Genomic DNA, 23,227 nt, shown 5'->3' on the forward strand with positions numbered 1-23,227 from the left:
GCTGACACAACTATGTAAGACAAATACAAGACAAAAGGTAAAACACCCTTGGCTGCAGTGTTAGGAGAAGTACCACTTATTAGTGTTAGCTGACATTATTAGCTCATATTACCCACATTAACTTTTAATCATGTGGCGGTGGAGGGTGTTGATTGTAATTTTGGTTGAATTGGCCAATAACCAAAGTAAGAAAAGTAACTGATTGATGAGTGTACAGAATATTATTCTAACCGCGTTATCATCCCATAAACGAAACTGCCTCTTAATGCTGATTTATAAGGGAAAAAACGATTAATTGAACACAAGATTGGCATTCTTCATTTTATTAACTTGAAAGGCAGAAGGGCAACTTCCCATTGGTCCACGTAGAGTTATACCGTAATACTCATAAAACGTCAATGACGTGCAACTATCATTATGCTGCCAGAACCTAAGCATATACAAATACGACACCAGCATGTTGTATACATTATAAATAGAAAGTATAGATTGTTTATTGAAGATAATAAATCCAGAGTACGAGCGTAATTGCACTAGTTTTATTTGTTGTTGCGTCGAGTTACCGTAAAAGCCGGATGTGATGTGGCTGGCAGACAGCAAGCCAAAGATAAACACGTAGCCCGAACAAGAGGGGCGAAACCCAGCAATATCACTGAAAGGCTGCTTTAAATTATCGAAATGGATTGATTACTGAGGACATACATACCTTCGAAAACTATAAACTCCCCCTTTTCTTTCAAACAAGCATACATCGGTTTGGTGAGTTCCGTAGAGCGCTGACAGCTGTAATGCTACCGGCTAAGCTAGCTCATGTTAGCTGACATTAGCTAACCATTTGATTAACTACCTGCCGGTGATGTGTTATTTGACGATATAAATTAACGTTGCCTAACTACTCAACCTGTGTTTTTCGGGGTCCCCTGTTGGTTTATATTTTACACTTGTATGCTTAATCTAATTTGTATGAGGTCGAAATGTTGCTTACCAAGTTAAGTAAAAAGAAATACAGATTTGACTCACATTTAGTCGTGTATGTGCGTACAAGATCAATTGATTCACATGAAACCAACCTTAAAAGACAAAAAAAATTAAAACAATTTTCTTATTATTTTCCAGTGACAAAAGTTAAAGTTATGACGTGTTAAATGCACTTATTTCTGGGCAACGTCTTCATGCAAAGTCAGTGGTGGTCGAGATTTTTAAAGTGACGTTTTATGAAACTGAGTCTTTATCCATTTCAAAGATTGGTAAACACAGAAGCAGACAACATAATGATTTTAAGTAATTCCAGTCACAAGTAGACCTCAGTATAAAAATATTAATGTGAAAACTACAATAAATATTAAATTGATGAACTTTTACAAAAGTAATAATGCACAAACGTTAAGTATCAATTCGGTGAAATACAGTAAATAATTTGTATAATAACAGTTATTGCTCCGCATCATTTTATACTTGGTGCCATAAAGATAAAAAAAAATACACGCATAATTGTCAAAACATTAAAAATGCGCTGTTTTAGTACATAACAGTACTGAACATGTATGTTACAGTTAGGAAGGATTTGGAGTTGCTAAAGTGTGTGAAATTAGCGTTGGAAGTGATGGAAATTATGAGCAGTTTTGGTGGGTTACAGTTATATCACAAGTGACTTTACAAACTATGAGTCACAAAAATGTGAAATACTGGTAGTTTTATTTTGTAGAAAATAGTCTCAGTGAAGTTTAGGAGAAATGCATTGGTGCAAAAGTACGTAGACATTTTGCTTGGGAGGCCTAAAAGTGAAAGTTCCCATTAATACAAATGACAGCGTACATGTGAAAATTTAAATTCTATTTAAATATTTATACTTTGTTACAAGAATGATTTTGTTTGTGTGAGCAACATTAGACACATTTCAAATAATAATGAAGAAGTCACTAATCCCACTTTCGCTGCAGGAGTTGTAGTTACGTCCAACATGGTGCGAGCAACTTTGGTGACCGTCACCAGTCTGGCATTGACTGGTGCTGTGGTGGCTCATGCTTACCTCCTCAAACATCAGTTTTACCCAACTGTCGTCTACCTCACCAAGAGCAGCCCCAGCATGGCGGTAAGGTGGTGCTCAAGTAAAACAGTAGAAGCTCATTTGTTGGCCTTTGTAGCGACTTTCAAGTTCCTCAAAGCACTCACATTTTTGATGTGGTTGTTGCAGGTGTTGTACATCCAGGCCTTTGTGTTGGTGTTCCTTCTGGGAAAGTTCATGAGGAAGGTGTTTTTTGGACAGCTGAGGGCAGCAGAAATGGAGGTAGTTAGGATATGTAACAAACATATCAAAGTTGATGTAGCGTACATATTGTGATCAACTATGATTAAAAAAAAAAAACAACTCTCCAAACCCCTGTCCAAATGCCATTTTTTTCGTTATACTAAAATACAAGACCAATATAAATCATTTCCAAACTTCTTCCACCATTAATATGTAAACCTGTTGGCCCTTGAGAAGGTGGCAGTTGTGTGCTGACTCCGTTTAAACACGTGTTTGAATGGACGTAATCGGTTAGTTATGAACACAGCCACGTCGCCAGTAACTAGAGTGCACACTCAACTCGCACTATCTCGCTTTTTGTTTTTTTACTTTTCATGAAATCAAGTTCAGTCGTTCTACAAATTAATGGTCATAAAAGAAATATTTTTGAAATGGCTTATCATTTTTTTAAATCACAAAATGTGTTTGCACAGAGGTGTGTCGACATTTTCTATTCACTCGCACGACATCCCTTTCTCTCTTCCAACAGCATCTCATTGAGCGTTCCTGGTACGCAGTGACCGAGACGTGCCTGGCCTTCACTGTATTCAGGGACGACTTTTCCCCACGCTTTGTTGCCCTCTTCACACTTCTGGTCTTCCTGAAGTGCTTCCACTGGTTGGCTGAAGACCGCGTGGACTTTGTAAGTAATCGCAGAGAAATCTATTATCATTATCTTATAAACAACACGTTGTAGACATGTGGCTTAACAAACATTCAAATCGATATCGCTATCTAATGGAATGCAATTTTAGGAGAAATGTTAACAACTGTAATTGTCTATCATTAATTCATGGTTCCTCTGTCCTTATTTTAGCGTAAGCCCAACCTATATGACCAAAACATTTATATATAATAAATGTATTCTAACACGGATGAACTCATTGCTTGCAGTTGTTAAAAACACATGGGAAGAAAACGATAATCACACATTAAAGCGCATTATTGAGGTGGGGGGGGTCGGTGGTTACAGTTTTTGTGATTTTCAAGCTACCTTATTGCCTGGTAGGGTGGTCGTGATGATGCTTATTTGCTCAACGAGGTAACGTTAGATCACATATTTTAGATTGTTTAGCTATCCTTCCATTTCCGATGGCGATTGTCCTCATTGGCGTAAACTAGAGCCAAACCCAACAGGCTTTGGTTGTGCTCACTTCTTATCAGCTGATTCAGTTCTTTTTTTTTTTTCTCCACTTCTTATTCTTATTGTCTCCAAGTTGTCATGTTCAACAGCTTTTGTTCTGGAACGCTCCGCTGCTGCATGTCGCTTAAACTTCAACTTGGCAGATTCGATATCTGCTATGCACGGCGTGTGTTTAGCGGTAATGATGTCCTCCATGACACATGTTAAGATAGCAAATGTTCCCACTCATTTGAAGTGCTGCATTTATTTGGACAGCCACCCTGGCAAGTGAAGCACGATGTAATAAGCAGAGGCCACTTAGAGAGGGAATTTGAAAAATATATTATTGTGCTTTATGTATTAACAGCAAATGAAGTATGGCGCTGCTTGTGTTTCATGAATTCTCTTTTTCAATTTTTTTTTTCTCTCTTTTTCAATCTGCCAGATGGAACGAAGTCCAAACATATCCTGTCTTTTCCACTTTCGAGTGTTATGTAAGTACACAAAGTGTCACCTCAGTTTCTGTGTTGCTTTTGCTTTATGATTTTCTCTTCTCGTCTTAATTGTGACACTCAAATAAATTGTTTTGCAAGTGACTGTGTGTGCAGGCGCTCTAGAGGTCAGCATGAGTTTTCCCTCACCTCTACTCCGATGCTGTATACGTTTCTCCGCCAAGCTGCTGTTGTGTGGATATGTTGTAAATTTGATTCCCGTTGCTTATGTTCTCCAGCTCTCATGGGGCTACTGGGAGTCTTGGACTTCCTGTTTGTTTACCACGCCTGTCAAAGCATTATCACGCGAGGAGCCTCGGTGCAGCTTGTTTTTGGCTTTGAGGTTTGTCAAAATTAGATTTCAACATGATGTGCTTGCCTAATTGCGTATGTTTAAATATTTCCTTTTTTGTGCATCTCAGTACGCCATCCTGTTGACCATGGTATTGACTATGCTCATTAAGTACATCCTGCACACAGTGGATTTGCAAAGTGAGAATCCCTGGGACAACAAAGCTGTCTATATGCTCTACACAGAGCTCTTCACAGGTAATTGCATGCTCCTTGCATACTTAAAAGCTAATATCTGTTGTCAATTAAATATGTGCTATTGTCCGTTTCAGGTTTCATCAAAGTTCTCCTGTACATTGCCTTCATGACCATTATGATGAAGGTTCACACGTTCCCCTTATTTGCCATCCGGCCCATGTATCTGGCTATGAGGTAAGAAGTCTCACTTGTTTTTTTTTTCATTTTTAACTTTATCTCTCACCGGCCGACTGAGACCAAATGATCTTTAGCGTTGACAACCTGGTTGTAGCAGAGTAAAACAAATTAACGGATTTAACTAGTTAATGAATTCCACTTCACTCTTCGAGCTTTTCAGCACGCTCAGTTTTGAGTGCGACTATAAACATTGTAGTGCAGGAGTAACCTGACTGTAGAAATACGAGCCATTTGAGATACGAGCGCTTTGTGGTTGCAGTGAGCTCGCCTTATGTCAGAACGAGCAGCAGTTTGGCAGATAGAGCCCACATCCTCCGGAAAGAGGCTTCCAGCTGTTGAATGCCAATCCGATTTGAAGTTTACAGTCAAACTCAACAGAAAACAAAGGGAGTTGCATGTTGTAAGTTTTTTTTAAAACAACCACATAAGTGAGCCTAATGCCAATGCAAAATGCTAAATGGCTTAGATAGGCTAACAAACACCATCAAGTGGCGGTATTTACCGCTTGAAACAACTGATATTTCAACGGTTCAACACTTGTAGACGGACAATACTCGCAGGCATAAATTCTGGCAAATATGACTCCTAAATTAATTCTCTCTCTTTGTGTCGGCATGATTTTTTATTTTATATTTCGTTCAATCATGTTGTCACTCTGTTTTCTTTAAGTACAATATCACAACACATTGTTTGATGTTTTTTTTTTTTTTTTGGTCACGGAACAAAATAAACCCATGTCTGAAGACACAACTATTCATTTTGCACAATGTTTGTTGTTATAGTCACGTAGAACTGCCCTAAACCGTACTCGAATTATGTTGTCCATATGTTAGGCTAAGTCGAAAATACTCCAAACACCTTTTAGTATGATTGTACTTTATTTCCACCTCTGACTATTTAACGTTATTGACTGAACTTGTTTTGCGGTTGTGTCTGTATCTATGTGTGTGTGCGTGCGTGCGTGCGTGCATGTTTCTTTTTGCCTTTCAGACAATTTAAGAAAGCTGTAACTGATGCTATAATGTCTCGGAGAGCCATCCGCAACATGAATACGCTGTGAGTAACGCAAGCCTTTTCTCCTATAACATTATTTAAAAAAAATACTGCATGTGTAATCTTCAAGCTTTATTTTGAATATGTTTAAAAAATAATGCAGTTATGTGCTTAATTTAAAATTTCTATCCATCCCAGAAAACTTTACAAAAAAAAATTTTTACATACTGTACAGCACAAGCCAAAATAACTTTAAATGAATACTTTTTTGACTTTGTGTTTGGTCATCAGATACCCTGACGCTACTCCTGAAGATCTGCAGGCCTCTGATAATGTTTGTATCATCTGTCGGGAGGAAATGGTCACTGGAGCAAAGAAACTGCCTTGTAATCACATTTTCCACTCCAGGTAGGTCCTGTTGGAAATGAACAGATTTCAAACAAACCTGCATTCTCTTAATAGCTGAACATGATCATGAAAGCACTTGATCCTAATTAAAGAGTTTGTTTTTGTGTGATCATTCTCTCAGTTTTTATGAAGCATAGCTTCTCTTTGCATTTGTCTCCGCACACAGTTGCTTGCGTTCGTGGTTCCAGAGACAGCAGACGTGCCCCACTTGTCGCATGGACGTCCTGCGGGCATCCAACACCAATCCGACTGCTACCCCTGCACAGGCTGCGGCCCCTGCTCAAGCAGCCCCTGCACATGCTCCTGCTGCCCAACCAGCCAATGGTGAGCAGACGACAAAAATTCTGTCAACAACAAGACACTCAGGTGTGTCATCAAATAGCCTTGAGTTATTCAATTCTTAAACAAAGTTCATCAGACACACAAAAAAAGTGGCCCTCAAAGTCATACGTGTCCACAAAGCCAAGCGGCCCATTTTGCTTTGCAAATGTCCTGTAAGTTATGTCGTGGCACATGAATTGTTGGTTTTAATTTGCTGCTTTTTCCTCTCTAGTCGCTCCTGGCATGTTGCCTGGCTTCCCGCCAGGCCTGTTCCCATTCTGGGGTCCATTTCCCGGTATGCCTCCGGCGCCTGCGGCAGCTCCCGGTGCTGCGGACGCGCCGGAGGGCAACACTGAGGCGGCGCAGGCAGCCGGTAGGTCACGTGACGAATCGATAGTCAAGGTTATGCAAGTTTGCAGAGTGTCTGAGCCTGAATCCGTGTTTCCAGCAGGTCCCAGCCAGTCCACTTCAACCAGTGCGGACCCGACCACAGCTGCTGCTCCGGGCTCGGCCATGCCTGGATTCCCCTTCTCCATTCCCCCTCCTCCCTTCCCAACTGCGCCGTGGCTGCCCATGCCACCACCACCTCCTCCTTTCAGTAGGTTTTTATTTGTATTTTCACTTGCAGTGGCTCAGAATTGTAGGATGAATTCCTCAGAACTGACCTTAGACCACCGTTCCCATTATATAAACACAAAATGGTATTTTGAAAGTTTCTAGTTTCCTACAGTTAAAATTAATTCTCTTTTTATCACTGCTACTGTACTTAAGCTAAAATTCCTTGTCCATTTTTCATTTGAATGAGAATATCAAGATGTAACATTTCCATATTCGGTCATGTAATCACATTAGAAAGTTGAAGGGAAATCTGAGGAATCCATAGATGTCCGTGCGGGACAATTGTGGAAGTTATTTTATGCTGATTTGGCAGAAAAAAAATTCCGATAACCAATCAGTTATTTAAAAATAAAAATAGATGTAGTAAATAAAATAACTTGCAACAATTTTTAAGCCCAACGGCCGCGATTTACGGAGAGGCATTTTGCCATAATGCGCATATAGAGGGATGGAGGATGTCAATAACACAGAATAATGTTTTGTCTGCCGTGCATGTCCTTTACATCCTTCCCAGACATATTGAACTGCATTTACTGTTTCAGTGTTTATTAAAAAAAAGGAACTAAAAGTTTACCAATTTTTTTCTAAGGTTTTCTGAGGTGAATTTATTGTTCTTTTACTAAAAAAAAAAATTTTTTTGCTGCTTCACCAAAAAACAAAAAAAACAAAAACAAAACATACCCCTATTTAAAAAGCTGTGAAATCACCCGAGGAAAAATCCGTATTTCACAGCTCTTATTATTCTTTCATTTATAAAACGGCGCCATCACTTTTGTGGTTAAAAATAGAACCCAAATAGTGCAACACTGATCAGATTGGGTTTTCATTGAACTGCTTTGCAAACGGACTTCTCCTCTCTTCCCCTGCAGTGTCGTCGATGCCTCCTCCTCCTCCGTCTCTGTCGCAGCTGTCAGAGGAGGAGCTGAGGGAGCTTGAGGCCGAGGGCCGACGGGGACTGGAGGCCAGGCTGCAGTGTCTCCAAAACATCCACACCCTGCTGGACGCCGCCATGCTCAACATCCACCATTACCTCAGCACGGTCGCCACGCTCACGTAAGTCAATTTCTCTTTTTTTTAGGGCACTCTTTTGATTTCCTTGCAATTTTCTGCATGGGAATTTGTAAATGGAGACAATAGGTGCCAGCTCTTTATTTTTCTCTGCAGTCCTCCGAGGTCTGACAGCAGCACTGGAGAAGCCAACGGGACAAACCGCTCCACTTCCTTTCCCACTGCCGGCGCGAGTACGGACGAGCCGAGTCAGGAAAAACTCTCCTCCCCCAGCTGTAAGAACTTCTACTCTTCAAACTTGTGAAGTTCCAATTCCCAAATCTTGATGTGCTTCCTTGTGACCCAAGTGAGCAGCATCCCCGTCCAAACGGTCGAATCTGCTTCCACTTCCACTTGGGATGACGAGAGAAGAAACAAAGCAGATGGAGGATCCGAGGACGAGGACGGCGAACCGAACGCCGCCGAGCTGAGGCGCCGGCGACTTCGTAAGCTCGAAACGGCGCCACTTTCACCTGCAGACGATTGAGGTGACTGCGGACCAACAGGCGCTCTAAACGTGGATCATCTCTGTTGGTCCTCCTCTTGGCACCTCTCACCTTCTTCACCAAATTGAGTCGGACTCAAACTGCGGGGGTTGAACCATGGGATCTTTTGCACTCGTGTCGAAATGATAGCATGCTTTTTTCCCCCCCTTGTTTCACTAAGTACAAATAGTGGAATGAGGACTGCAGGCACTGGTAAATTGAAAGGAACTTGGAATGGGTGCGTTTAGTGAGTGAAACACTGTTTGGATTATTAGTATTTGGTAAGTTTGGCTGTCATTGAGCTCAGTGCCTGCACATTCTTTTTTTTTTCTTTAACAAGCTGGCTTCGGTAGAAGGCGCCCACTGCAAAGTGATCTTATCTGATCCAAGAAGGAAGGTTGATTGACATTTTCTCCCCTTTACAAATGATTGACATTTTCTCCCCTTTCCAAATCAGCACGCTTTGTCCTGTTTTTTTTTTCCAATGTTGCAGGTATTGTAACAGATTTATTTGAATATGTACATAATGTATAAAGTTTTATTAGGGTGATCTGTACATAACGGAAAATAAACTGCAACATTTTCTTTCGGGCTATGATTATCAAAGTTCATTCTTTTAGTTGATCAATAAGATGAGCGTGAAAGTGTTTTGGAATTTTGAGACACGCCGAAGTATCTTATTTTCATCACAGGGTAAATCGTAGTTTCCTCAGGGGGCCATTATAGAAAACCATAAATGGATAATCGGCTCACTGACCCGTGAGAGAATAAGCGGTGCAGAAAATGGAATTGTGTTAAGGAAAAAAATAGGGACAAAATTAAAAGAATGGTAGGGGATTTTAACACCAATTTTTTTTGTGAATTCAGATTCAAAATCTTTGCTTAAGATACAACCTATTTACTTCACGTAGCTTAGACTCAAACTTCACACGAGCTCTTAAGCAACAGACTGACAAGTACATTTTAATTGTTTACAAAATACAATAAATGTGATCCAGTCAAAGCTCTTTCTACATCCGTCAAACTGTTAATACAATTAATAAGTTACTGGTAAAAGTTTCATCAAAATGGAGGATAATCACAAAGGAAGCGAGTATAGAAATATTAATATAGAAAATATTTTGCAAAATATTAAAGGGTACACAAATCTGTGGAATAGCAAAGAGTGCAGAGGTGAAAAGCTCAGTCCACTCTTACATACTGATACATTCTAAAGTGGAATGCAAAAGAAGCTTTTCAAGAAAAATTAAGAGCTTATTTACAGTGGTGAACCACTTATAGGTGATTGTCCTCTAGAAAAGTTGACAAAACGCAGCAAAACCCAAGTTCAAACTTGTCAGAGAGAACGCCGACTCAATGTTTGGGATTTTATGTCTTCCCTGACAAAGTTGGTTCCCTTTAAGAGACAATATAATTTTTTTTAAAATGTAGTTGTTAAAAAACACCAGAAAAGTGCATATGTAATGTTTGGTGACAATTCCTGAGGTTTTCAGTGCAAAACAAAACATTAATACGCAGACCAGACAAATGGAGGTTCTACTGGTTGACATGCTGGTTTTTGCTTTTCCTTGAGATGGCCACCATCAAGAACGGCGTACCCATGCCCGCATTTGCGCGTCAGTTTTGTGGTGTTGAGTACAAAGTATGGTGCTGGTGACTCCGGTCTGGGGGGTTGCTGGCAAACAGGAGAGGAGCGGTCTCCGATCCGTACCAGCTGGCATAACCGAAGGACAATAAGAATTCAATGAACATGGGAACTGACAGCATTACGGGTGTCGTCAGTCACACGACCGACCTTGAGTGAGGCTGGTAAGTTGAACTCCATGGAGGAGCCACTTCCTCCTCATTGCCTTGGGGGTCATCGAAAAAATAAGGCCGAGGTAGGGTCCTGTTGTTGACAGTCAGGTTGCTGCCCTATCGACATCACAAAATAATGTGTGTGACTTTGCAGAAAATGGACAAGGAAGCAAAGAGAATACCTCTAGTAGCCTTTGTGGTCCTACAATTTCAAATTCAATTTCATCAAAATGGCATCTAGCACTTCCGTTACCCCCCCCCCCCCCCAAAAAAAGTTTTTTAAAATAAGGAAAGCAAATTGAAGGTAAAAAGAAAGTTTGTGCGTCATGATTAATTCATTACGGCTCCTTCTGGTGTGCGCCACTTGGCCACCAGATGGCAGTATGATACCGTCATGCTAGTACAAATGAACAAGAGTTTCTGTATCTGACTCAGCTAACTGTTGATAAATCGTTTTTAATTTTAGAATATAAAGAATATATGCCTGTGTGTATTTTTAATCTATATTGTCTGTCTACATGTGTTGCTGGACCGTTTGTGTTCAAATATCCATGCCTGATGCGTTAAAACACCGCCACATAGATCCTATTCATTGGACTATCTTTAGCATTTCCCATAAGTCAGCTTACTTCAAGGAAAAGTTATGTGGTTGGTTTAAGTACATGTGTAATGGTCTTAGTTTTATATTTAGTTTAGCAGTAAAATTCATATTTTAATCATATTCATCAATGACTTTTAACAACCTCTGGAGTAGGCCGGCGAACTCTGAAGATGAGGATGAGCAGACTGCTTGGGAGCAGCTCCCAGATGAAGAGGATGGCGCCAAAGGCCAGGTAGCCCCTGTCGCCGAGTTCATTACGCAGGTCAGCCTGCCAACGAGATACAAAACGAGTTCATAGAAGCATTTTGTTTTGGCACGCAGAAAACTTGTAAATGAGCCCCGAGGAGGCAAAACATTGCAAACTCTTGACAGGGTGTAAAAATGGAGTACCTGATCGGAGACGTTGTACCAGTCAAAGTCAAAAGACTCAACATGGTGATGCTGAGACAGTACCAGGACGCTCAGGTTGTAGCAAGCCCGGCTGGCAAACAGCAAGATGATCGTGGTGCCGAGTGCTGCCGTGCGACACACTGTGGTCCCCTGTAATGTTAAAAAAAAGTATATTTTCCGTTGGCGTCTGTGTTTGCGCTCATGTCATAATGAGTGTGTTAAAAGGTCACACATATTGACACGATACAAACAAAAATGACACCAACTCCTGCACATTAAAGAAAAATTTAACATATTATATCTCACCTTGCTGGTCAGGTAAGGGCCTGTGGAGCGCGAGTGTCGCGTCAGCAACAGCAGCAGAGCGGCGAGCAACACCGCGTCCAGGATGAACAGCGAGTCGTTAACGAGCACCCGGACCAGGACCAGATTCCATGTCCCCGTGCCTTCAACACGGCCTCCGAGAGCTGCGCAGCCCACGTTGACGCAGAAGAAGATGGCGTTCAGCGCCCCGTACATGCAGCGGGCCCTACACCTGAAACAAAATGCATTCAGTATTTTAGATTAAACACTGATTGAAATGGAAAATGTTTACTCGCTTACAGTCGGGTGATTTATCAACTTCATCCAATAATTAATTGTCAAGATTTTGTTAAATATTTTTTAAACTATATACAGAATTTTTTGATACTTTTTTTGCACCTTTGGTGAGTCAAAGAGCACGTTCACGCAAGCTAAAGCGGGTGATATGCTTAATCTCCATAAAATGCCCACTCACAGTCGTTTTTCCACATCTGAGCTGTAAATCTCCCTGGCTTTGAGTAGCACCTGTGCAACCAGAGAAACCAGACGTAATCAAGTTCATCACAAATTGTGGCAAAAGGTCATCTTAACCTGTCATCTATCTTCAAGTAGAAAATCCCCTTGGTCTCACCTGAGTGAAATACAAGTTGATAAGGCTCAGTGTGCAGAACTGCAGGCAGACAGGGAAGCAATAGAGCAGCCAGTAGATCGCCACGGGGAGGTGGTTGGCCTCCAGTGCGTTTTGAAAGTAAAATGAAAACAAGGTGGTGCGCAGCGCCGCCCACAGCAGGCAGAGGAAAAGAAAGACGCTCTGGTAACTCAAGCGTTTGTTTCTGTAGAGGTAGAGAAGCCAGAGTTGGACATACACCACCAGGAAGAGGCTACCGTACAGCACCGTGTACAGGACGGTAAAGCCAAGCTGCACTGAAGGGGCCAGAGCGGGATGCAGGGGCAGCGGGACGGGTACGGTGGAGGAATTGGGAGGAGGGGAGACTGTGACTGGCGCTTCCATGGTGGTCCTGACTCATCTAGAGGTCCATGTTGACTACCCTTTGCTCCCAAATGGACGTTAACGTGGAACACCTGATGGCAGACACATGGAATCCTTCAGTCAGGCAGTCGACAAATGCAAACCTCTGACGGAGATCTTATCCATTCAGTAGCAAGATAACGTTCAAGTAAACGGAAAATAAGGTGTGGGATTTTGCTGCATACAACGAATGGTAATAAATAGTGCCATCTGCTGGATATATTATTGTAAAACAAAACCAAACAGTAGTAGTATGGAGGGTCTTTGGGTCATCTGGGAAGCAGTAATAAAGTGGTAACCAAAGAGATTCTTATACTGCTCGTTTTAACATTGTTAAAGTCGTAATACTTCTTCAAATACACTTTAATAAAATTGTCATATTTATTTAGATTTAAAACAAAATGCGTCCTGCAACTTTATTTGATATATTTCAGGATTAAATAGCTAAAAAAAGTTTGCTGGTGTTCAACACACCTTGACTGCAGTTCATCGGCAGGGGATCGTTTTCTTCGCCTGAGGCAAATGAGGTTGGACATTTAAATGACTTCCTTGTAAGGCTTAATGACAACGTTAGCTTGTAAGTAAACCGTTATTGCTAAGCCGGTAAACGTTTGGAATTGCGTGTTTATAGTCATGATCGCTATTCTGGGGCAGTGCGCGAACATCAAGAAAACAATCACCTTGACTTATAGATAATATTAAACTGCGTCAACAAGGTCGGTCGCTTGTGTCAACAACACTGCTAACTTTCAAGAGCTACACTAACCGTCATTGACGTTAGCGATTTATTTTTCTAACGCAATAACGCGGGGGTGATCAATTTCAAAACGTCGTCATATGTTGTCGACCATAACGTATAAAACGATCACTGGATTCAAACAAAATCGCAGACCTTATTTGACAGGAACCTGGCGTATTTTCAGCGGACGACGTTCATATCTTTACTTCCGTGTTACGTCACGTGCGTCACCTGTGATAGGCGTAGTCTCAACTTTTGATTCCAACTACCAATCAGGGATTGCAGGAAATCGCGGTTCCTTTGGTTGATGTTTACGCGCCCTGTGACAGAAGATGCGAGCGAAACTCATTTTATTTTTATTCCCTAAATAAAGCACGTAGTTACTAGCGGCGCATATTATTCATTGAACACTTTTGGTTCGACAGTGTAGTGCACTCGTATTTATAGTTTTTTTTTTATTGTTGTCAAGGTTACTGAAAAAAACTGAAGGTTCAAAAATGCCGATGGTTTTGCGACCCCGCAAATCGATGCGTGGTGGAGGCGAGGAGACTGAAACAGCAGAAACAACCGCAGAGAGGAAGTCCTCCCGCCTGTCGGAGAGACCAGCGCACGCGGTGAGTAACACTACTCAACTTTTCCGCCTCCTTTTCCTCCTCAGCGGAATGAAGAAAACTTCACAGCGAGCCACGTAGTTTCTCGCAAACGGCGACGGCAGCAGCATCGCTAGCCGACCTATCCGCAAAATTTAAGGAGAAGAAGAAGAAGAAGCAGCGTGCGGACAAACAACCAAGCGCTAAACATAAAAGAGTCTGGACGTGTAGCTAATCGTCTCAAGCTTTTATTTTTGCCTGTGAAGCGTTGTGCGTTCACACTTGCAAGCGTCTGCGTCATGGTAGGTCGTTTCATTCTGACCGCCGCACACACACACACACATATAGCCCTCATGACTCATCGCTTTGTAGCTAAACCCACGCCGCATTAATTTTTTAGAAGCGGATTGGCTTTACTGACTCGTGTTTTTTTCTTCTTTGCCCCAGGAGTTCGACGACTTGGACTCGGACTCTGACACTGCGCATAATGAGGAGATGGAGAGAGTGCAGACTGATGATGAAGAATCAGTGGAGGAGACCGATGACACGGTATCGATACACTGAATGCATGTCTATCATCTTTGAGTCTAAAGTGCCTTGACAAGTATTTCTAGACCATGAACTTTTCCCACGTGTTTTTGGTCTTCCAATCAGAAAATATTGCTTTAATTGTTCTAGCACATAATTGAGAATGAGAATGCCCTTTATTGTCATTATGCTCAGTGTACAATGAGATTGGAGAGTAATCTAGACCAAGAATAAAATGTGCATATAAAAAAAAGACAAAATCCCCAAAAAGTCTTGAAAAAGTAAACGTTATGCACATTATGTTGCCAGTGAAACATTGCTTCTTGCGAGTATAGTTGTGTGAGATTTCAACATGGAGAGAAGAAATTGTTCTGTCTGTTTGTCCTTGCTTTGATGCACCTTTGCGAAGTGGAATGAAAATGATAATGCAGTTTGCAAATTTTTAAACAAATATAAGTTTGTATTCAGACGCCTTCTTTCACTCGGAATGCTTGTATATCAGAATCCTCTTCATGGGCCAAGTATGTAAAACACTCATGGAATTTGTCTCCAGCAGTAAAAGCAATCGAGCCCAATCTTGCCCTCAGAAGTTAGCAATTTAATAAATAATCCACATTACTCTTGATTATGCACCTGTTCCGTGAAGTCCTCAGTGGTTTGTTTGAGAACACTCGCGAACACCACCATCACGAAAACGAAGAAATTCACCAGACCGGTCAGGGATAATTTGGAAAAATTTAAAGCAGCTTTAGCTTGTACAAAAAAATGTGCCAAGCTTTGAACATCCTAAAGAGAGAGCACTGTTGAAACCACCAACAGAGCAGCCAACAGAGTCTCTAAAAAATGTTTGAATATTTGAAATAAAAAAAAAAAATACATACGGCGTCAAGATAGTTATCTCATCTTTGCATCTTTTTTATCCTCCAGTCTAACAAAACATTCATCTATAATTGAGAAGTGTTAAATAATTTAGAACAAGTGGGACTCAGATGAACTCACGTCACCTTGTTGAGCCCAACTTGCACGGTCAATTAAACATTCAACATTTATCCTGCAACAATCGATCTGTTTATGTTGCCATGGATATCGACATTTCAATTCCAATTATAAATGAATTTCCAACATCCTTTTATTTATGTTAAGGCGGATTTCTGTACTCTTAGTTGTCATTCGGTTTGCCTGATATGACTAGAAAGTTTCCAGAAACTTGCCACGGATAACGCAAATTGTCCTACGCGTTGGAGCATGGCGACAGTTCTAAAGTTTTGCAAACTCGCGCTGAACTGCAGTCGTGGACCGAGAAACATCTTGCCGCGAGGAAATGTTGCAACGCTGTTACAAAAATCCGTTTGGCAGCCATTGGCCAGGGGATGATGCGCTTATAAAAAAATGCCGGGCAAAAAGACGTCAAATGCCGATGGGCTCTTCTCTGTCCGAATGCTAACTGAAATGTAAAATAAATAAAAAAACAAGTATTTTAGATAAATCTTTGTGGAATATGCAATTGAAAAGTTAACAGGTTCTAGTTCCCACCCACTTTCTAATCAATCTTGTCCCCTCTTCAGGAATTGAAGGATTGCAGCATCGTGCTCGACCGTCTCAACGGTAAGGCCGTGAGAAGAGAACCCGCCGCCGTGCGAGACGACATGAGCCGCAAAAGCGCCAAGCCTGCCTCCCGCATCCCAACTTTCCATAAGCGCCCCGCTGTTGTGAGCCCTGAGCTGGCTGCTTCCAAAAAAGAGCCTCCTGCTCCTCCTGTTCAGCCGGCGGACAAACTTGCAAGTGTTGACGCTTCAAAATCCAAACTTCCTGATGTTCGCGAAAAAACACACTCGCAGCCTTTAGTCGGCAGCCCCAAAGTCACCTTGGAGGCCCTTCCCAACCTGAGCAGCACAGAACAAACGACTGCAGGGGCGGCCCCAAAAGGTCACACGTTGTCGGAGACGGTGCAGCCCGGTCTGATGGTAAGCCCCAGGCCTGCTCTTCGAGTGGAAGAGAGTCCCTTACCGGGCGGGAACGCGAGCCAATACCCCGAGATGGATAGCGCCACAAGCCGCCTTCGCTGTTTGGACGCCGTCAGCCATAATACGCCTCACGAAGAAACGCCACAAAGGCCTTATATTGTGACAAAGAGAAATATTCCTTTCCCAATGTCCCAAGAGCTCACTTGCAAAGGCGATGTCGGTCAAACGGAGGCTATTGTGGACGAAAAACCACCGTGGGAGTGCGAAGATCCAAACGCGGCCGAGTCAAAGGACTTGAGATCTTCCGACGTAGATAGCGACGATGAGCAGTCGTTTGATGAGCAGGTGTTGGGTGATTCCGGCAGCGTCAAGGACGATCACGAGGCGCAAGCGCACGAAATGGACACCGAGGATGTCGTCAAGGAAGAAGCCGAAATTGACGACGGCTCCGCATGTCATGTGGTAGCGCAGCAGCCTTCCGAAGCGCCATCAAGCAAATCAGTCAAAGTGAGTTTAAGGGATTTGCATGGCCACGCCCACTACTCAACGGGTACACTTCCTAATCTTCACGTCCCTTCTCAGGGTTTAACGAGTCCGAAAAATAATCTTACTCCCGCCACCAATGTTGTGATTTAAAATGCAATTATTTGCTTTTATGTATTTTATCAGATTTTTTATACATAAATTATTTGGGTTTATAGATTAGGATTACGCTCAATTAAAGACAAATGAGACTTGCATTTAACTTTTCTTTTTTCTTTTTTTTGGGGGGGGGGGTTCAGGGGAGGTTCTTGAATGTCATTAACTTTGTCTCTACAAATCGACCATGCATGACTAAGCAACCGAAAAGGACGGGTAGGAAGAAAAAAAAAAAAGTGAGTTTAAACTGGCAAACATGCCCGTCTCCATGGTGATCGACTCAACTACGACACATTCGCTACAGGAGTTTACCCACACCCTGCGCAAACATCTTAAACATTCCAAAGATGTTTTGTCGTTTTGTACCTATGCTTTTTTTCCATTTTAGGATCAAAATTAAATAAATAAATAAATTCCCATCTGTCTTTTTGCAGAAATCCCAACGTGGCCGCTTGGCCCTTTGCTTCCTGCTGCCGTTGACTCTGCTACTTTTTGGTATGCACGCGTGGCGCTTCGGCCTTCCCATGTCGCTCAGCCAGCTGGCTGCTCATCTGGAGCTGCACTGGCTGGAGGGCACGGCCCCCCTCACGGAGGAGTGTAGCAGAGATTGTAGGTGAGCGGCTGGTATCGTCCAATCACATTGCTTGTTTACAGTAGCGTCCCGATGAGACAACCAAAAACATTTCCCAAGTCGGATGCGCTTCTTCTGTTTAATGAAAATGACTTTCCTCGTCTAGAGTTCATCTGGTGGAGAGCATCCCGTTGGGTTTGTACCCGTCCAGCCCGTCACCGCAGCAGAGCACGACGGCCAGCTGGCTGAGCCTGCTGGGCAAGGCCAACCGCTCGGTCAGCATCGCCGCGTACTACATGTCACTGCGGAGCAACGAGTCCCGGTTTGCCCACTCGCTCGACATTCAGGCAAGGAGAGCGCCGCGGGGCCTCGTTCGACGATCGGTCTCCCCTCTGATGTTGTCCCTTCACGTGTTCGCAGGGCAGGCAGATCTTTGAGCAGCTGAAGCAACTCCCTTCCAAACATGTGAAACTCAACTTAGCCACGAATGCCGCTCAGACTTTGACGTGGGACATTAGTGAATTGGCCGCGGCGGGTATATAACAAACTCGTTTTCGAATCGTACGCTTGACCTCACATTGACACTTGCAACGTGTGTTTTGGATCAGGTGCCGATATCAGGGAGGTGAATCTGGAGTCTTTATCTGGAGGCATCTTGCACACCAAGCTGATGGTGATTGATCAGAAGCACTTTTACTTAGGTAGCGCCAACATGGACTGGTGCTCTTTGAATCAGGTAAAAGGGAGAAGTGATTGGTCGAAATGTTGAACTATTAATAGTTCATATTCAGGCAGCATCTTCGGGCGTTACAGAACGAGCACATGAATGCGTAGAGAGGCACAAAGAGATGAAAGCTGCGTTTGAACAAAGTACAGGAGGTTCTCTGTTAATGAGGACAAAATGTTTGGAGGTTACGATTGGAAAGCAACGAGTGCGTTCGTCATCAAGTCGAATAACGAGCCATACTCAGTTTTATATTTACGGACGACAAATATATGATGTCGTACCCGTCACTTCTTCACGTCTGCAAAGTGGAGGTTGGTGATCACACGTGACTGCAGCGCGTTGTGACTTAGAGTTTGCGTCACCACTAAACGGTTTTGAATAAACTAGTTGCAATTTTTTTACTCACTGTTGCGATTTAATTTGTTTTTTTTTTTTCGAGGTCCTCTCGCATTTTTTTACTGAACACGAGTAATACAATAATTTGTATTACAATGAACAATATCAAATGAGGGCATAATTAATCCATTCACTGCCAGCATAGGTCAAATGAATTGACTTTTTGACGTATATATCCGTCAATGGGAGTGAATGAGTTAATAAAATGAAAAATTATGAAAGTCAGTTTATGTATCGACTTCAATCAGTTACTAACTTCCGAAACACTTCGGGCCCTATTTTCATGAGTTTTCTTTCTTTTGGTATTTTGCTAGATTTTGCGCTGATACAATTGGGCGTAACGGGGCGTTTGCGCCGTTGTGGGATGGAAGTAGCCCATTCCACACCAATCCTAGCAATATTCCTTATTTGTATTAAATGGGGAATGAATGTGCTTGAGGGACCAGTTCACAAGCGGACGGGTCAAAATATATAATTTTGGGGTGGGGATGTTCAAGTGTGACTTATTGGACCACAAAAGTTCCGTTTGCATAGTCCAGGTGAGTAGTGTTGTTTGTGCTTCCCAGGTGAAGGAGGTGGGCGTCGCCGTGGAGGACTGCAGCTGCCTGGCTCAAGACGCCGCTCGTATCTTTGCGGTGTACTGGAGCCTCAATGGATCCCTGCCACCGTATTGGCCCGCTCGCTTCACGGCGCTGTCCGGCGCCCAGCATCCTCTGCAGGTCAACTTGAACGGAGTCGCAGCACGAGTCTACTTGTCGGTGAGTTCGCACGGCACTTTTGAAATACTTTGAAAAATCAATCAAATGTCTCCTGTTCTGCTTGGATTGTGTTTTCTGCAGGCTGCCCCACCGCAGATCTCCGCCCGTGGACGCTCAGGCGATCTTGACACCATCTTGTCCGTCATCGACGATGCTCGGGAATTTGTTTTCGTATCTGTCATGGACTATCTTCCTTTGACGGAGTCGACCAAGCCACTCAGGTTGCCAACTTCTCTCTGTGTCTGTTAGATTTGGAAAAGACATTACAATGTGCATGATGTCAAATTGGCTACTATTAATACAAAAAAATTAAAGTCATGTTATCGCACAGTGATGAGCGATCTGTGCCTTTACAAATATAATCTTTACACATGACATCTAACTCATTTAATACCATTGACGGCTAAAGACGTCAAAGATCTTTTTTATAACAATGTACCCGTACGTTTAATGTCACATCAGAGTAAGTCGACACAAACATTGAGGAGGACTATGCAATTAAATTAAAAAAAAAAAAAAACTTTGAAACAAAAGACTACACACTGCTTATTTAAACACTTGCATTTGTAGTATTGCTAATTAAGATTTTTATGGCTTGTGAAAAATAAAAAAAGGCTCGTATGTTACCTGCAGGAGCACCTCCCTGAGGGGAAAAATGTAAACAAAATTTGGAGGATGTGTCCAATCAATTTTCTCATTTCTCATTTTTCTGCACTTTTTGCTTTCACGTTCAAATACCTTTCAAGTCTACAAGTACAAAAAACCCCGAACTTTCAAATGCAATGCGACACTTTTAAAAAGCTGCTTATTGAGACTATGTCGGTGGTGTTCCGCTCTCAGGTTCTGGCCCGCCATCGACTCGGCCTTGCGCGCTGCAGCCTGCACTCGAGGTGTGAAAATCCGTCTCCTGGTTAGCTGCTGGGAGCACTCGCCCGCCGCCATGTTCACCTTCTTGCAGTCGCTGCTGGTCCTCAACAGGCCGCCGATGAAATGTGACATTGAAGTGGTGTGTCATTGAAGTGTTCTTCATGATTTCACAAAAGGGCGGACATTTTGCCACATTGCCTTTTCGGCAGTACCAGTCTGAACTGTGTTTTGTTCCCACGCAGAAAATCTTCACAGTGCCTTCAACAGCCGAGCAGATGAAGCTCCCCTTTGCCCGAGTCAACCATGCCAAGTACATGATCACAGACCGAGTCCTCTACATCGGTCAGTCTGTTCCTCCTCCTCCTGACGCCGCCATTCCTGCAGATGACAGTAATTGCATGTTTCCATGCGGACAGGCACATCCAACTGGTCCGAGACCTACTTCGCCGAGAGCGCCGGGGTGAGTTTGGTGGTGAACCAGACCGACTCGGAGGTCAAACAAGGCCAGCGGACTCTGCAGAGCCAAGCAGAAGAGCTCTTCCTCCGAGACTGGAGGTCGCATTACTCCAGCTCGCTGTCGGTCGCCGACGTCAGAGTCTGCCCTCGCATGCCTCATTGAAGTGTCGCCGTACGATTCGCTTTGCTGCCTTTCCATCTTCATGTCTTTAGCTATTCTAGCATGTTTTGTGACTGCTGCGGGAAACTGTCTGTATATAATTTTTATGGTTGGTTTCAAATCGTATTTTTGTACCATTTTGTGTGCTCGCTGCTGTCGGAACTACCAAGCTGAGCTGTACAGTTTTTCTTTTGGTTTTTGCCTGGAGCAATTTGTATATGTTCTGCATGTTATTTCCCCTGTTAATTTTGAAATTCAGGGTATAAGACACAGCTGAAAAATGAAATGCTGCTAAGAAAAAAAACTCGAAACTTGATGCTCAAGTTCACTTGTTAATTTGTTTGGAATGTCTCGGGAAAAAAAACTAAAGTGAGCATCTCAGGTTATGTCATCATAGGATGTTGGTTTATTATGTTTGAATGCAATTGCTTATGACCGAATATTTCTCGCATCATTCAGCTGTGTAAAAATAAAGGACCTGGATGTGTAAAAATACGACGATGTATCACTGAATAAATACATTTATTTGTTTATCGCAATTAAAAACATTGAATTCTACTCAGAGCAAATCTAACGTACACTTGACTTTTCTAAGTTAAATAATTTAAAATGTTGAATTTAATTCAGCGTGCAAAAGAGTCACTTTCATGTACTCCCAGCATGACAAAAAGTTCCTCGGGTGACAAGTGGCTCCTCACAAGTTCATGGCACGGGCCGTTGAGACCTCGATCTGGCAGGTTCTTCTCCATGAATCATCACAAAACAACTGACCTAAACATTTTTTTCTACTGTCCATTTTCTTGTCCAGACAAGACCCCTCATTCCATGGAAAGCTGAACACTGTCTGTCTGGCCTTGATGCTGTTGCTGATCATATTTACGAGCTGGAACACAGAAAAGATGACATTAAGTTAGGACATCACAAGGGATTCCTACACAGTGCTGAGTGAAATAAACTATCCGATTACACTCATTGGTCAATTATGTATATGGAAGCTAGAACCAGGGCCGCCTTTACCAACAGTTTACCTGGGTTTGAGCCCAGGGCCCAACAGAAGTCGAGGAATGATCAAAATTGTTTTTTTTTTTCTTTCCTTTCACTTTCACATTCTTGCCACAAGTTCACTATGAGTAGGTAAAAGCAGCCCTGAGCAGAACAGTTATTCTCTTCCTCCAGATGGCAGAAGAAGCATAATCTATCTACAAATGTGACATTTTGTTAAGGAGCGTTCCGTGAGATTTTTTTCTAAAGTACAATACTACACGCTTTGGCACAATGGTTGGGAACCGTTAAATGCAAGTGAGAAGTAGACTTGATACCAACCTAAAGAGTACATCTCCAGCTGTTGTCTCAGGCGGACCTTCTGCAGGCTGTCATAGAAATTGGGCTCCTGGCTGCTCCCGGCGCTGGGAGGCAGAGCGAAGATACGCATGATCTTCCGCTTGTTTCTACAGAACCGAACAATGAAAGTAAATGTTTTTTGTTTACACATTACGCAAAAATGAATCTCTGAATGGTACATTCTTAAATGGAACTAAAAAAAACACATATATTCACTCTTAGTCATCATAAACTGGGGTGATCGTTCGTATATTAACAGAGGTTGAAGTGGGCATGAGTTGAGATGTGCACATGAACATGAATGTTGGTAAATAAAATATCTTGGTAATGTCCAAATGGTTTAGTTCGACGAATCACGTAACACGAGGGTTCATTAATTATTTTTCTTGTACTCAATAGAAAAAAAACGTTAAATTGAAAGTTAATTGGTCCGTAATAAAAAAAATAATGTTGGAATGCCCTCTGTACGGCATTAGGGTGTCCAAGTAACGATCCGAATGGTGAAGTAGAGAGTGTGCTCACTTTCGGGCATACATGAGCAGGCCGAAGCTAACCAGAATAACCAGCAGGTAAACGTTGGTGGCCTCGTTCCAGGCTTCGTGAACAGAGTAGTCGATGGACTCGGGCTCGTTACCCAAAAGGCCGTGAGCCCCCATGTAAACACCGCGTAAGAACTCGAAGGATAATCTGTATGAAGAGCTACGCTACTCGAGTAGCTGAAAAACACTAATTACAAAAAAAAAAATAATAACAACAAATGGCTAGCTTTTATTGAGCTAAACGGAAAATTAGCCTCTCTCCGTTGTAAACACAATCACGTCACGTATTCATATACTTCCTGTTTCCGGTTAATTGTTTTTCAAAATCACAA

General features: G+C 42.4%; 4 protein-coding genes across 7 annotated transcripts; 2 read left to right on the forward strand and 2 right to left on the reverse strand.

The window, feature by feature from the left end:
• The first annotated feature begins 576 nt into the window (after positions 1 to 576).
• On the forward strand, positions 577 to 9,094 carry syvn1 (synovial apoptosis inhibitor 1, synoviolin). Of its 2 annotated transcripts, none has more exons than XM_088293078.1 (16): positions 577 to 759; positions 1,941 to 2,092; positions 2,195 to 2,287; positions 2,778 to 2,930; positions 3,856 to 3,904; positions 4,141 to 4,244; positions 4,324 to 4,450; positions 4,525 to 4,624; positions 5,618 to 5,683; positions 5,912 to 6,028; positions 6,195 to 6,352; positions 6,582 to 6,722; positions 6,798 to 6,947; positions 7,837 to 8,020; positions 8,132 to 8,250; positions 8,323 to 9,094. In XM_088293078.1, exons 2-16 carry the CDS (start codon positions 1,961 to 1,963, stop codon positions 8,499 to 8,501), a joined length of 1,872 nt encoding a protein of 623 aa, XP_088149204.1. In that variant the 5' UTR covers positions 577 to 759; positions 1,941 to 1,960; the 3' UTR covers positions 8,502 to 9,094. The 2 variants fall into 2 exon arrangements, with proteins under 2 accessions (XP_088149204.1, XP_088149205.1); XM_088293079.1 differs by having other exon boundaries at positions 6,801 to 6,947.
• Positions 9,095 to 9,436: 342 nt separating this feature from the next.
• On the reverse strand, positions 9,437 to 13,654 carry gpr137 (G protein-coupled receptor 137). Of its 2 annotated transcripts, none has more exons than XM_088293080.1 (8): positions 13,513 to 13,654; positions 12,222 to 12,673; positions 12,066 to 12,115; positions 11,594 to 11,822; positions 11,288 to 11,437; positions 11,040 to 11,165; positions 10,295 to 10,413; positions 9,437 to 10,213 (listed from the first exon to the last, which is right to left on the reverse strand). In XM_088293080.1, exons 2-8 carry the CDS (start codon positions 12,600 to 12,602, stop codon positions 10,117 to 10,119), a joined length of 1,152 nt encoding a protein of 383 aa, XP_088149206.1. In that variant the 5' UTR covers positions 12,603 to 12,673; positions 13,513 to 13,654; the 3' UTR covers positions 9,437 to 10,116. The 2 variants fall into 2 exon arrangements, with proteins under 2 accessions (XP_088149206.1, XP_088149207.1); XM_088293081.1 differs by lacking the exon at positions 13,513 to 13,654 and adding an exon at positions 13,095 to 13,503.
• Positions 13,632 to 21,573, forward strand: pld7 (phospholipase D family, member 7). Of its 2 annotated transcripts, none has more exons than XM_088293075.1 (12): positions 13,632 to 13,973; positions 14,397 to 14,498; positions 16,043 to 16,948; positions 17,515 to 17,693; positions 17,818 to 17,998; positions 18,072 to 18,186; positions 18,260 to 18,387; positions 19,341 to 19,532; positions 19,614 to 19,753; positions 20,373 to 20,538; positions 20,642 to 20,741; positions 20,816 to 21,573. In XM_088293075.1, the coding sequence occupies exons 1-12, from the start codon at positions 13,857 to 13,859 to the stop codon at positions 21,016 to 21,018; spliced, it is 2,529 nt and encodes an 842-aa protein (XP_088149201.1). In that variant the 5' UTR covers positions 13,632 to 13,856; the 3' UTR covers positions 21,019 to 21,573. The 2 variants fall into 2 exon arrangements, with proteins under 2 accessions (XP_088149201.1, XP_088149202.1); XM_088293076.1 differs by lacking the exon at positions 13,632 to 13,973 and adding an exon at positions 13,983 to 14,251.
• smim19 (small integral membrane protein 19) lies at positions 21,519 to 23,195 on the reverse strand. Its single transcript, XM_088293082.1, has 3 exons — positions 22,879 to 23,195; positions 22,339 to 22,463; positions 21,519 to 21,898 (listed from the first exon to the last, which is right to left on the reverse strand). Exons 1-3 carry the CDS (start codon positions 23,010 to 23,012, stop codon positions 21,834 to 21,836), a joined length of 324 nt encoding a protein of 107 aa, XP_088149208.1. The 5' UTR covers positions 23,013 to 23,195; the 3' UTR covers positions 21,519 to 21,833.
• Between the last annotated feature and the right edge of the window lie 32 nt (positions 23,196 to 23,227).

Source organism: Idiotropiscis lumnitzeri, chromosome 4 (assembly GCF_059441095.1).
Source record: "Idiotropiscis lumnitzeri isolate Australia: NSW breed Sydney's pygmy pipehorse chromosome 4, RoL_Ilum_1.0, whole genome shotgun sequence".
In the NCBI taxonomy this organism is placed as follows: domain Eukaryota; kingdom Metazoa; phylum Chordata; class Actinopteri; order Syngnathiformes; family Syngnathidae; genus Idiotropiscis; species Idiotropiscis lumnitzeri.